We start from the raw sequence: 14,651 nt of genomic DNA, 5'->3' as shown, positions 1-14,651 counted from the left end.
TCACAAGAGTATATTTGGAGCGGCTGCTCTGCCGCGAGCCTCCGGCACTGAGGATAAAGAAGTTATTAAAAAAAAAAAATAGGGGCAAAAGGCAGAGAAAAAAAAGATCCAGGGGGAACAGAATCAGATTTGTGAGATCCTTGGTATGGTACTGAGTTTGGCTGTTTGCTTGCAGACGTCTCATTACCCTACTAGGTAATATAATCAATGAATTCATTTGCCAGCTTGCTTTCTTTATATCTGTGGTACGCTCCAAGGGTGGGGGGAATCTACTGAATAACCACAGACCCCTTATTAATGCTTGCTGGCAGGGCAACATTTGGGATGCAGAATTCACAAGACTGCTTCCATTGCAAAAATGCCCACCTGTGAGCAAGCACCTGTGGTAGGTGGCAAGGGGGCACATAAGGCCCTTCATTTCCTAAACAACTGGGCAAGTAAGCCTTTCTGAAGTTGATCTGGCTTTGGCTTGGCAGGTTTAGTTGGGCTTCATTTGACAAACCATGGTTCATGTGTGAATGGGTGATTCTGCAAACTGAAGTCCAACAGATCTGCCAAATCAATTCTCCTCTTGAAATTTGGGAGTCGAAAGGATGTCTAGCAACAGCAGCTGAAATCTTTGTTCCCTTCCCCAATGAAATCCAGTCAAGAGCAAAAGCACCAGTATTATGGTCAGTTTTATTTATTTTTTTTAAGAACAAAATAAAAGGGGGAAAAAAAAAACTAGTTAGGGTCCATGGGATCAAAGTCTTTTGTCATCTTAAAGAGAAAAATTCCCCACTGCTGCTTGTGGCAGCCATTCCAGCATGTGATTCAATGTAGGTATTGCCCTTTTCACTACTGAATATACAATACAGCAATCCATAACATTTCAATTCCCAGTTGGGTTGTTTTAAAAGGGTTTTTTCCCCCTAGCCCTCAAGATAATTGACAGATTTTTGAAAGTGCATGGGCAGCATCCCAAAAGCCATAACTAGCTTTCCAACAAGCAAGACTTAAGATTCTATACTTGAGACATTTCTTATCCTACAGCCCTGTTTCATCGAATTTCCCCATCTCTACAGATTGCAAAATCCAGCTTTTCAAAGATTGGCATGTTGATTAATTTTAAGCATGAAGTATTCACCGTTTCTGTAAGGATGCTTCCAAAACTTTCTGCCAAGAGTCACAAATTGTAGGGATTGCTTAGGCTTAGCGAGTTGTCAGAACTGTCAGCTATGGTTTGGTCATCTCCTGCTTAGCACAATATGCAAATAGAACCTTATTTATGGCAATTTCATGAATGGAAAAGTAGCCAAATAATTATTATGCAACACTGGAAGGATAAATCTATACCAAATCTACCACTGAGGATGTTTAATTTCCCTGCTCTGAAAAAGAGACGTCAGCTGATTTTAGAAAACAAAGCCAGCTTAGTACTTGGATGGGACCACTAGAAAAATTCCAGAACTGTAGGATTTTTTTTGGGGGGGTGGGGGGTGGGGAGGGAAAAGAAACATCCCGAAAGAAGGCAACAAGAAGCAAGTTTCACACTGTTGCCAAGAAAAAAAGGGCATAGGTATGATCATGAAAGCACCAGGGATCAAAATCAATTTGCAAGGCCTTAATTCTTTAGCAACATCTGAATTAGTTCTTAATAAAGAAAGAAGAACGTCTTTAAACAATCTGATCAAATTTGCTTGAGTTTTCTAGACCAGTGGTTCTCAACCTGTGGGTCGGGACCCCATTTGGGGTCGATCGACCATTTCACGGGGGTCGCCAAGCAAAGCTGTCCGCCATTTTTTCCCCCTTTTCCGGCGAGTGCCTTACCTCCCTTGGGCTGGGCCAGCTGGTGGTCGGCCTGCTCCGTCTCTGCCGCTTTCCAGCTACGCCTCGGCCGGCGCAGGGGGCGGAACCACGCATGCGCAGCGCTCCCAGGCAGGGAAAGTCCTCGACTTATGACCGGTTGGGTAGTCCTCGACTTATGACCGGTTTAGTCCTCGACTTACGACCGGTTGGGGTCGCAGCATTAAAAAGGTTGAGAACCACTGTTCTAGACAGTTAAAAACTTCATTTTCTATCATGGTATATATGGTCACTATCCTATTAAATAGCATTTTGTAATGTGAATAGCACTGAGCCCAATATCTGCCTGTTTTCTTCCATATTATTACTGATTCTTAATAAAAGAAGAAAAATACTGTGCTTGTCGTTTTGTAAGACAATGCTCTACATTCTCCAGAACATCTGTTCCCACCATGCTCATAATAAACCAATGCCCTGTCTAGAAAAGCCAAATTATATGACAACAGCAAGTTACCAAAGAACTTCTTTGTTTTGCCTCTGTTGGTCAGCAAAAAAGGCCAACAAAGCCTTCAAAGGCCAGGTCTCCATCTTGACTACCATACTCTAAGCTTATATTCACAGCCACGTGGTCGAAGAACTTCATGTTGGCTGTTGCTCTTACCAAGATGTCTCAGGAGGATGAAGTGTGTATTTCTGCGATACAACGATGAAGGAGGAGCGGAGAAGAACTGGGCCTGCTACTTCCTCCAGCAGATCCCTCGCTCCTCTGCCATTTCCTGTAGAATTATTGCCTTTTTTAAATACCTGGATAAAATTGCATTAAGCGGCTGTTCCCATCAAACGTCACAGTAGAGACTTTCTTTGCCCAAATGACGTCAATCTCAGCAAGTAAGTGTCACTGGTGAGGTGTAGGTGGCTGTCAACTTTCCTTCCAGTTTTCAGGTTCTCAAAGGTTTCAGAAGTCCTAAAGCCTCATCTGTGCGGTCTTTGTTGAGCTGTTCTTGTGGCTGGTGACAAGATCAGAGAGAAGGTCCAAGGCCACAGAAGGCTGGCAGTATGTACCAACTGTATCTTAACATCGATGGAGATTAATCTCCTCTATGCCATACTGCTTAAGGTTTTTTTCCCCTCAGTTTCTTTGGCTGAGATAGTGCCAGGTCTCATCCATCTCACTAGGGAAAAAGGAGGTATCTCAAGTGACATTCCCCTCTTCTAACAACCCATAGCCACAATCCTACCATACCTACTTGGAAAGCAGCCCTGCCCACTGCCATAAAACATCTGAACAAACTCTGGATAGAGTTAGGCTGTAAAAGAGGTAGCCTTTTTTATATATATATAAAGGGCCACAAGGATCCTGTGAGGGATTTCAATCACAACAGAGCTGGGAGGGAACTTGGAGGTCTTCTAGTCTAGCCCCCTGCTCAAGCAGGAGCCCCTATACCATTTCAGACAAGTGACTGTCCAATCTCTACTTAAAAACCTCCCAGTGATGAAGCACCCATATCTGAAGGCAAGCTGTTCCACTGGTTAATTGTCCTCACTGTTAAGAAGTTTCTCCTTGACTGCAGGTTGTTTCTCTCCTTGATTAGTTACCATCCGTTGTTTCTTGTCTTGCCTTCTGGTGCTCTGGAAAATAAACTGACCCCTTCCTCTTTGTGGCAGCCTCTCTCAAATACTGCAATACTGCTATCATGTCCCCCCTTGTCCTTCTTTTCTCTAGACTAGCCAAACCCAAATCCTGCAACTGTTCTACACATGTTTTAGTCTCCAGGCCTTTAATCATCTTTAATCAACTTTTCCCAAAGTTGCAACATCTTTTTTGTAATGTGGTGACCAACACTGGATGCAGCATTCCAGGTGTGGTCTTACTAAGGCTTTATAAAGCAGTACTAATATTTCACGTGATTTTGATGCTATGTCTCTGTTTATACAGCCAAGGATTGCATCAGCTTTTTTTGGCTGCTGCCGCACACTGCTGGCTCATGTTTAAGTGATCGTCCACTAGGACTCCAAGGTTTCTCTCACAGTTACTGTTTTTGAGCCAGATTCCGCCTAATCTGTACTTGTACCTTTGGTTTTTCCTGCCCAGGTGTAAAACCATGTTCTTCTCCACATTAAATTTCTTGTTGTTGGACAGGCCCCATTGTTCAAGTCTGTCAAGAGCTTTTTGGATCCTGAGCTTGATTTCCGGGGTGTTGGATGAGGACAGATCCCAGGAATCCCATCTCCTATCACCTTCTGTTCGAACTAATTAGATCCCTTTCATTTCCCAGACTATCCAGGAGCTTCACTTCATGTACGGTCTACTCTGCTAATCCACTAGGCCCTTCCCACACCCGTCCAAAGAATCCAGGGCTTCCACCCTCTACCACACTAGCACTAATCCTATCCCACAAAACTCGGGGATCCTGGCTCGTTACCCCTACATCTAATCCCTACAGCCCACGTCCCTCCCTCAGAGCTCAGGAGTCCCCCCATTCCACTTCCCAGCGCTACCCGACTTCCTCCTTCAACGTATGAGGACGTTGATTTCGGTCACGCTGGCCTCCATGACGTTCTCCGCCGTGGTCTTGCCGTGCTGTTCCTTGAGGTGGCGGCGAATGGCGGGCTTGTGGGCAAAGCGCACGTCGCAGTAAGAGCAGCGGTAGGGCCTCTCGCCACTGTGGAGGTTCATGTGATCATGCAGCGTGGACTTCTGGGTGAAGCACTTCCCGCAGATGGTGCAGGAATGGGATTTCACCCCACGGTGAACATTCATATGCCGGTTGAGGTTGCTGCTGTGGTTGAACTGCTTGCCACACCGAGGGCACATGAAAATGAAGTGATGGGCCCGCATGTGGAAGACCAGCTTCTCCACCCCCTGGAAGACCTCCTCGCACTTGGTGCAACAGATGATTCTTGAGATCCCGCTACCTCCCCCAAGGGTTCCTGAACTGCCACCTCTCCCGACCACGGGAAAGGTGGAGAAGGGACGGCCACTCAGTCCTGCGAGTACCAGCCCCATCCCACCGCTGCTGCTCTGGCACTCGGCGGCAACGGCTGCCGCCTCGCTGGTCTCCTCCAAGTAGCCTCCCCCAGGGATGATCAGGAGGCCTTTGCCTACATCATCCTCAGAGAGGCTATAGGAGGCCTTTACCACACCGTGCTGAGGTTTCTCTGGTGTAGATTCTGGCGAAGACTCAATGGCTTCTGCCACTGTAGAGTTGACTTGAGGTTCTTCCTGGTCTCCGGATTCAGCTTTGTTCCACCCGGGTGGAGGAGATAATTCTTTGTCCCAAGCTTGCTGTGGTGAACTTTCCTTGTTCCAACTTTGCTGGGGTGATGTGTCTTTGCTCCAGCTGGTGCCCATCTGCTGCTGTTGCTTCTTCTGCCGCTGGGCTACTTCCATGGCCGATTCAATCTTCACAATGCAGATATCAGAGACAGAATCTTCATACCCAAAATCCTCCTCCTGTTCCTCCTCCTCTTCTTCTGCTTTCATCTCCAACTCTTCTTCCAGTGGGAATTCCAGCTTAACGGGCCGCTGAATGGACCTATCAACCACAAGAATACATTTAGAACATTAGAGAGAAAGTATGAGGCATGGGTAATGCCACTGTCTTACAAGGAATCAGACGATTGGTTCATTGTTGCAAGCCAATACTCTCAAGTCTAATTAGCTCTATCCATCTTTAGAGACAGGCAGTTCTTCTCAGTACAGCCAAGTGGAGAACTGAATGTGCCACCTTCCACTAAACCACAGACCTTCTTAGCTAGTTGGAGGTTACTCCTTGACAATACATCCCAAAAGGAAGATCTGAATCAACATTCATATATTATGGGTTTGCTTTTCATGAAAGCTGATGAAAGAGGCAGTTCATCAGAAAAGCAAGATGTAGCATCAACCAGGACCAGAAGATGGCAAGGAACCTGAGATAATAGGTCCTTTCAAAGCAATATACAACTTTTCACTATTATTTGGCCCTGTGGACTATTTGCTCCTATATAAATATAAACTGAGGGAAAGACAACTAGGTTTGAGCTAAAAGTCACTTGGCTACTGAATGGTGTGCTGAGGTCCAAGTCAGAAAGTAGACTGGACCCTATAAACTATTCTCCCTCAAAACCATTAACTCTCTTCATCAAATTCTACTTAAAAGAAATGCTCCCCAAATGTTGTTTTTCCCCCCACACATTTGCTTGCTTACTTATTTATGCAATCTAGCCACTGCCTTCAATCTGCCAGTCTCTAGTTGACAGTTGAGCTTAAATGTAGAAACCAGTAACTAGGTATTGCTAAACTCTATAGATGGTTCCTAAGTACACACATAGCTTGTGTATGTGTCTGAGCACACAAGTGCATTGGGGTGTTGCTATCTAAGTGATGCATGTACTCTTAAGAAACACCAGTCCCTGACTTGAATTCTTCTGCATGCTCTTTACCTTCAGAGTTTAAGCAAATACATTTTTTTTCTCTCAATTTCCTTTCTGACAGAACTTTTCCACTGACTGTGGGACGCTGCAAACAGTGGTAAACGCAGACTGCTTGCCGAGTGCCCAAAATGTGGACACGTGGTTGTAGGGGGACATATTACAACTTGTTGTGATGGAAACTAATCAAGGAGAGAACCAACCTAGAACTAAGGAGAAATTTCCCAACAGTGAGAACAATAAACCCGTGGAATAGCTTGCCTTCAGAAATTGTGGTGGGGCTCCATCACTGGAGGTTTTTAAGAAGAGACTGGACAATCTTTTGTCTGGAAAGCTTGTGCAGGGGGTTGGACTAGAAGACCTCCAAAGTCCCTTCCAACTCTGTTATTCTGATTAAATCTTGGGAACTCCCAAGCTTTACTGAATATTTATGCAACTCTGAGCATGTAAAATAAACATCTGTCTTTTAATCAAATTAATTACGCAGGATAGGCATTGACTGAAACAGAAAGCTATCATTGCTTTGGCTACCCAGACATGGTGCTATTACCTTGCTTAGCCAATATATTCTTTATAGCACACAGTTAAAGAAATACCACTAATAACAATTTTGGATAGCTTGCATTGGTCACCTGTGGTGAGTAAGAAACACCTCTAAGTGACCAAGCAAGTTGGTTCTTTCCATGGATGGTTTTTTTTCTTTTAGGAAGGAACTCAAAACTTGTGGGGAAGGGGGCACCCGAAGAGGCTAATAACTTTTTTTGTACAAGTAATGGCAAGACTGAGGGATTATTCAGCAAACCTCTTGCGTGAGTGCACTTTATTAGATGAGGTAGAGCAACCCACAACACTGGAAGACTTGAATTTCCGGTAGCCTCCAAATTTGGCCGTTTCTTCCTTGAGGTTGATCTTGGGTTCGATGAACTGGGACAGGGCATTACGACATTTCTCCACCACGTGCTCCATCTGGAGGTAGCTGGCAGCGGTCAGATAGTTCACAATGTCCCTGACGGCAAACTCGAGTGCTCCAGTGTAGCAAGAGAGAAGCAGGTCGGCTACAATCTTGGCGCTGTGCATGAGGGAAACTTGGAGCTCGGAAGAAGGGTTGAGCAGGAACTGATCTCTCAGGAACGGGGAACAGGCCGCCAGGATGACTTTGTGGCCGCGGAACTTGAGGCTGTCCGCCACGATAGTGACGTCACAAAAACGCTCCTCAAAGCGTAGCTGGTTCATGTTGCGCAAGGTGGCTGCCTCGTGGCCAGGCAGCTGAAAGCGAAGGAGCTCCACGCCAGATGCCATTTTGGCTCTTGCGAGGTGGAAAAGAGTGCCAACTTCCACAGGGGGAGGAAGAACAGAAGAGGCTGAGGGTTCAGGGTCAAAGAAAACAGACACTGGGGGAAAAAAAGGAGATGAAGATGACACAGGGTTTAAGACTTTAAATAATATCACTTTAGACAAAGTGCTACCCCCCCCTCATACCACCAAGGCTTCACACAAGGTACAAAATCTGATTTATCCAGTTTGAGATTAGTAAGTTTTATGAACCAAGCAGGCAAATCCTACCCAACTAATCACCCTCTAATTGAAATGATGGAAACTAAATGAAGAACAAAATGCATAATGTTGGCCGAGTTTACACAGTGTTATGTCAGAGGATGGTTTGTTTGGCTTTAGCTAGGTATATTGTTTTGAAACCAGCCTTTGTGGCTTATAACCTAAGGTTTCATAGCTTGGCATGAGATATATACCCATCCTAAACCTTTTACTCCTTTTTTAAAGGGCAGATAATAAGCATCTGTACCCTAAATTGTGATTGAAATTGAAACATATCTCCGATGTAAGTTTGCTTGTTTCACACCATTTACTAAGCTATACATTACAGTTTTACAAACTATTACAGAAATGTTCTAAATTTCTAAATCTACAGTTGACCTATCTGTATTGCAAAACTCCAAACCACCACTACGACAGCTGCAAAAAACCCTGGCAAATAAAATTGGTCCCTGCTGCCATCTGCTCTGTTGGGTGGTGCTCTGCAGTCCAAATACCAGCAACTCTAGTTTAGTATGATGTATGAACTCAGCATTTCCTTAAGCTTCAATGATATCTCAATCTTCAGACTGCTTTATCAATCAGGTAATGCAGGAATATGGGAGGGAGGGGGAAAAAGCCAAACAGATTAAGCATTTTTGTTCCACAAAGCTAAGAGTTATTGTGGCCTCAAACACAGTTTCCATCCTGGTTCACACAACACATCAAGATTCGATTTTTGGCTTGGGAGGTTAATGGAATGATATTCTGCTCTTTAGCTCTTTAACTAATATTCTGCTCTTTAGCTCAGGGCTTGCAATATCATCTCTAGATCTGGGCTTCCCTTGCAAAATAATCAATGCCTACATTGCATTTTTTGATTATTGTACCATTAAGTCATTTTTCGACTTCTATGCATTTTCTGCAGGATGAATACCGCATATACCCATACAGAAAAAAGGGAAGCACGCACGTAGGCCCGTTTGCTCAGCTCGTTTCCCAAAGTGTTGTCTACGTCCTGCTCATCTTTCACCTAATAAGATGGCTGTATTTTTAAAGAGTCCACGTTTCAGGCATCGGCCAGCGGACACGGCTTTCCAACACACGAGCATCTTAACGCGTGCATAAACTCCAGTTCGAACTATTCCGCTGCACAGAAGTTGCAAGCGGCGAGAGCGCTTGCAAGAAAAAAAAAAGTGTGATTTAACTTAACTTTACGTGCGATGGCTGGGGAGGTGTGGCATTAATTCCACCACAGGGAGTGCCGTGGGAAAGGGCACACACGTGGAAGTCTGCCGCTTTACTCCTCGGCTTTCCCAACCCGGTGACCTCCCAACGCGCCGGATCGAGATCGGAAGCGTTTCCTCGACTGCAAAAGCGCCGCTTTCTAGAGATTGAAAAAGGCGGGAATCTGCCCTCCTTTCTTGCAGCACAAAGCCTAACCTGAAACCTTTCCTTTTCGCGCGGGCGGGCGGCCGGCGGGCGAGGAGAGCTTGCGCGTCCTTTCCCCGCGGTTTGCACGTTTCCAACGCCGGGATCTCTCGCATGCAGTTGCGCACCAAACCACCCGCTTTGCGACTGCTCCCCGCCTCTCTCTCCCTTTTTTTCCCTTTTGCACGCTCCTTTCTTCCTTGCAAAGAAACCAGTTTCGCTTCCTTGCAAAGAACCAGAGATCTCTCCCCCCCCCTTCCCGGGTACCGACCCCCGCCCCCCTTCCCCAACCTCTCCTTCCCCCCCCTCACCTGGATCGCGGTTCCCCCTCTCTTGGAGGAGAGGGGACGGCCCCAAATCGCCGAAAAAGAAGGCAAGCCAAGAGAAAGGAATTAAAGGGGCCTCGTTAAAGGGCCAGAAACGAGGGACTAATATTTGTCAGCCAGATAGAAAAAGAGAGAAGAGAGGGGGAGGGAAAAAAACCCCTCCGAAAAGGGTCAATGAAAAGAAGGAGGGAAGAAGCAGAAAGAACTTCACTGCATTGTGGGAGAATCCACCCGTGGATCCTTTAAATGCCCACCCTCTTCCCCTTTAAGGCCGCTGACGTCGTAAACCCGCGCCACGGAGGGAACGGGGAGGGGTGCCATTCTTCGGGCTCCTCCAAATCACCTTGGCAACCGATCCCTCCCTCCTTGGAAACCGCTTTTGTAGAGATGGCGGCGTCCCTCCCCCCCCTTCCTCCCTCCCGCCCGCTTTTAAAGAAAAAGTATAAGGTTTCCAAAGCGGAAAATGAGCCGGAAAGAATCGGGAGTTTTCCGGGCCAGTGTTTCTCAACCTTGACAATTTTAAGGCATGTGGACTTCAACTCCCAGAATTCCACAGCCAGCATTGCTGGCTGTGGAATTCTGGGAGTTGAAGTCCACATGCCTTAAAAGTGTCAAGGTTGAGAAACACTGGTCTATTCCGTCTTTGGAAAGCCAGTCCTTCTTTGGGATGACAGCGTGCACGCGTAGCCTCTGAAATCAGCCCGAAAAGCTCTCCACCCTTCCAGTTCCAGTGCTTGTCGGGCTGCAAGAAATTTCCTTTTTCTCATCTGAACAACCAGCTTCCCATTGATAGATATTTAACTGCTTAACAGTCATTAGGTTTTCAAAAGTCCTGCAACTACCCAAACCGCCGTTTTAAAAACATCCCCTGCTTTGAATTTGCTTGCAAAGCGGTTCAGGTAGTCCTTGACTTACGACCACATATTGAACCCAAATGTTCTGTCACTAAGCAAGACACTTCTGAAGTAAATTTTGCCCCGTTTTATGATCTTTCTTGCCACAGTTGTTTAGTGAAGCACTGCAGTTGTTAAACTTAGCAACACCATTGTGGGAAGTCAGAGCCCCCCCCCCCCACCCAGAGAAGGAAATATTAAAAGGGGCAGAAAAAATATATTTTTCCTTAAAGGGATTTTTTTTTTTTAAAGCAGAAACCAAATCTCTGGCCTCAAAGCTCTGCCCCAAGCAAGAGCCAGCCCTATACAAATGCAGATGTAAAAACCATCAGAAAGTTTGTCAAGACAAAGAAAATCTGCATACCCCACCCAAACTCTAGGAGTCATTAGCCCCATCATCAGGAAAGCAGGATATGATAATAGGATAAAACCACACATATCAAGGCCTGGAAAAACACTCAGAAATAGCCTCAAAGTTCATGCCACAGGAACAGGAAACTATTCCAAACAAAAGGCTAGAGAGGGTATAAAAAGCTACTGCCCATGTGCTCACCCCTCTCTCTCCTCTGCTCTTTCCTGCAAGAATCATCTTTCTGCCTCTTCAATAAACTGTAACCTTCTTCCCAAAGCAATCACCATGTTGCTTATTTATCCTCGGCTTGGATGAACCAGGATGAAGACTTTACTTCTGACACCATTGTTAAGTGAATCTGGCTTCCCAGTTGACTTTGCTTGGCAGAAGGTTGCAAAAGCTGATCATATGATCATGGACAATGCAACTGAAATATGAATCACTTGCTCAGGCATCCAATTTTTGATCATGTGACCATGGGGATGCTGCAACAGTTGTGCGGAAAAAGGATCATAAGTCCCTTTTTTTCAGTACCGTTATAACTTTGAATGATCACTAGATGAACTGTTGTAAGTCGAGGGCTACATGTATTTTACTTCTTTATTATTCCTTTTATTTACTTCCCAGGCATTTGGAAGTTTCCAGCTAAGCAATGGCCGTTATTAGTGGTAGAAGTCATCAGAATGCAACACATTTCGTTTTTCTTCTTCAGTGCCTTTGCTAAAACAACCAGCTTCCTGTAGTGGATTTCCAATTGTTAACACATTCCTCAAATTAGCATCCCAGGCACTTGGAAATTGAATAGTGGCTGGGAAGTTCCCACTTGTTCCACAAATCTACTTACTTTCTGGAATACGGAAGCAATTATGAGGTGGGCATGTTTGCAATATCTTCCTAATCACAGATCAAACTTACTAAGGAGCTCCAGAAGATCAAGTGGTAGAAAAAAAAATGGTTTAAGTGTAGCATAGAGCAGGGGTGTCAAACTGCCAGCCCCTGGGCCGGTTGCATCATGCAGAGGCCGCGCCCACCTCAGCTCCGGCAATGCAAAAAAAGTTGCGATACGTCGCGACACATCATGTGACGTGGCGAGCTTGACACCCGTGGCATAGAGGATATAGATGTCACAATATTTTTTTTTTACTTTTTTTTTTATATTATTGTAATGACGGTTATTTCCAGTGACTAAAAAAATCATAATTGTGTTTTTTTTAACTTGATACGCAGAGGATGGGTATATTGTGTCCATGAAGTTGGTAATGAAAGAATGGCATAAGCAAATAAACCCAATAAATAATTAAAAAGCTGTTTTTGGTAGAAAATGAATATAATTGAACACATGTATGAGTCCTTACTTGGGTTCATGACATACAGACAACAACATTTCAGTACTGCACTGTCCTCGTTGCATCAATGAAATGCCATCTATAAGCCTTGTTTTAACTTGTGCTCTACTAGGGTAGTGTTGGCAAGACAAGAAGCAATGGATGGAAACTAATCAAGGAGAGAAGCAACTTGGAATTAAGAAGAAGCTTCCTAACAGTCAGGACAATTGACCAGTGGAACTGCGTGCCTTGAGACATTGTGGGTACTTCATCACTGGAGTTTTTTAAAGAAGAGACTAGACCAGTGGTGGCGAACCTATGGCACAGGTGCCAAAGGCGGTACTTGGAGCCCTCTCTGTGGGCACACGCGTCTCCCCAGCTCTGCCTCCTCCCACGCCCCCTCCTAACCAGCAGCCCTCCCAGAGGAGAGTCACCCCAGGGCATGGCCCACGCAAAGCAGCGCAGCCAAGAACATGGTAGCTGGGCAGCAGGGACAAGACTCTGCCCTTGCGCCTCGTCGTGCACAGATGATGCTGCAGGGCATGGGCAGAGGGCGTGGCCGCCATGGCGCTGCTGGGCTGCCTGGGTGATCTGTGGTGGGCCCTGGAGGCGGTGAGTGGCCCAGTGGGCAGGGCGGAGCAGGGATGGGGGTGGGGGTGGGCGGTTTTTGGGCACTCGGTCTCTAAAAGGTTCACCATCACTGGTATAGGGTCTCCTGCTTGAGCAGGGGCTTGGACCAGAAGACATCCAAGGTCTCTTCCAGCTCTATTCTGATTGGTTGATCTTCCTTTAGAAAAAGGTGGAAGACATTTTTGCTAATAAAATCACTTTTGTACGTTGATGGTAGCCAAGGAGATAACTGGGCTAACAATTTGCAAAATAATTAGGGATTGGCTCAATGTTGTTGACTCTAAGGATGTGAACCGTTTAATTTCTATCACCAATGAGCTTGACCATCGTCCTTCCTGGCACCTTTTGGTGGCTAAGATGGAAGTGAGGGAATGGATTTGAGAAATAAGGGAGAGGGATGGTAAGAAGACTGAAATATAAATAAATAATAAAAATGAGTAATGCCTTTTGTAGTTGGGAGGGGATAAGATACCTGCAGCTATGATAAACTTTCTTTGGAAGAGGCTGTCTCTCAACCCCACAGTGTTAGACAATGTCCATCCATTATTATGAAAAATCTTGGAGAAAGTATTGGGACTTAAGTCGTAAAGAATCCTGGATGTGCAGCAAGGTCACTCAAAATTGGAAGGATGTATTACCTACTATGGACGATTGGAGATTGAAGGTGTCATATTTTGCAGAAATGGCCAAGATTTCCGCATATTTGAAAGATCAATCTCAAGAAAAATTTATTTTGGTTTGGAGAAGATGGATAGATTATATTCAGAGAAAGTATGAAATGAATAATTATCATATTGCTTTTGATTAATTTTTTTATTGTTTTTATTTACTTAGCATAATTTATATATTACTATATTTTATAATTATGTTTATTATTGTATATTAGAGTTAAAGTATGTTAATATTTGATTGTATTATGTTTGGGTAGCTTTATTTAGATTTGGGATGTTATATGCTTATCCCTGTATTCAGTTCTGGGAGGTCCGGGGGGGGGAGGGGGGAAGGGGATGAAGGGGGTAGAGTTATATAAAATTTGGTGTATTAATATGTTATAGAGAAATAATGTAATTTTTTCTTTGTGAAGAGAAGGTGGTCGGCTAGTACCCCCAAACTGCATCCAAAGGTTGAGGAAAAGAAGGAGGTGGGATGTGTAGGGTAGTTGGAAGAGAAAGAGGAGAGAGGTGTGAGTAGGAGGGGAGGAAAGGAAGAGGGAAGTTGGTAGGAAGGGTGAAAGAGAGGGTGGATGCGGGGGGGGGGGACTGCCGATCACCTCTGATTCAATAGGGTTTTTTTTCTTTTCTTTTTTTTAAATGATGTGCACCATATTTGTATTAAGAATTTGTTTATTTGAAAATTAATAAAAATTTGTAAAAAAAAAAAAAAAAAGAATCCTGGATGAAACTGATTATCTAGATCCAGCTCAGAGCCAGCTGTGAGACAGAGTCAGAACTGACTGTTCTTGTGAATGACCTTTGTTGAGACTTGAATGTTGGGAATGCAGCTTTCCTTGCCTTGCTAGGTTTTCTCAGCTGCTTTTCACACCATCAATCATAATATATTTTGGAACACCCAGAAGAATTGAAACTGGGGGCACTCTATTATAATTGTTCTCCTTCCTTAGATGGTATCAGTCAACAGCGATGAGGGATGAAGGATGAGACCCATAACCTCTTTTATGTGGGGCACTGCACACTATATAATACTATATAATATCTACATAAAGCCAGAAAAGGAGGCCATCTGGAGTTAAAGGTGGAATATCAATACAGGTAGTCTCTGATTTACAATCATTTGCTTAATGACCAACCAATGTTATGACAGTGTTTAAGAAAACAGGCTTACAACTGTCACAATCCCTGCAGTCACATAATCAAAATTCAGCAACTTGGCAACAGGCATGTATTTACAATGGTTGTATATCCTGGGGTCACATGGTCACCATTTGTTACTTTCTCTTTTTTTTTTT

General features: G+C 44.6%; 1 protein-coding gene across 2 annotated transcripts; it reads right to left on the bottom strand.

Moving 5' to 3' along the window:
- Positions 1-4,297: 4,297 nt before the first annotated feature.
- On the bottom strand, positions 4,298-7,497 carry ZBTB12 (zinc finger and BTB domain containing 12). 2 transcript variants are annotated; one of them, XM_029285758.1, is made up of 3 exons: positions 7,001-7,497; positions 5,128-5,321; positions 4,298-5,013 (listed from the first exon to the last, which is right to left on the bottom strand). In XM_029285758.1, the coding sequence occupies exons 1-3, from the start codon at positions 7,495-7,497 to the stop codon at positions 4,298-4,300; spliced, it is 1,407 nt and encodes a 468-aa protein (XP_029141591.1). The 2 variants fall into 2 exon arrangements, with proteins under 2 accessions (XP_029141591.1, XP_015679813.1); XM_015824327.1 differs by having other exon boundaries at positions 4,298-5,321.
- Between the last annotated feature and the right edge of the window lie 7,154 nt (positions 7,498-14,651).

The sequence above is a fragment of the Protobothrops mucrosquamatus genome, unplaced genomic scaffold (genome assembly GCF_001527695.2).
Source record: "Protobothrops mucrosquamatus isolate PMUCROS unplaced genomic scaffold, P.Mucros_1.0 scaffold2204, whole genome shotgun sequence".
NCBI lineage: Eukaryota > Metazoa > Chordata > Lepidosauria > Squamata > Viperidae > Protobothrops > Protobothrops mucrosquamatus.
Note: the sequence above shows the minus strand (reverse complement) of the source record. Positions and strands in the feature narration are given on the sequence as shown.

Coding starts and splice junctions, on each gene's coding strand:
- ZBTB12 (XM_015824327.1), bottom strand. CDS start 7,497: ATGGCATCTGGCGTGGAGCTCCTTCGCTTTCAGCTGCCTGGCCACGAG. Junction 5,322..7,000: donor AAAGTGCACTCACGCAAGAG/GTTTGCTGAATA, acceptor TGTGGTTGATAG/GTCCATTCAGCGGCCCGTTA.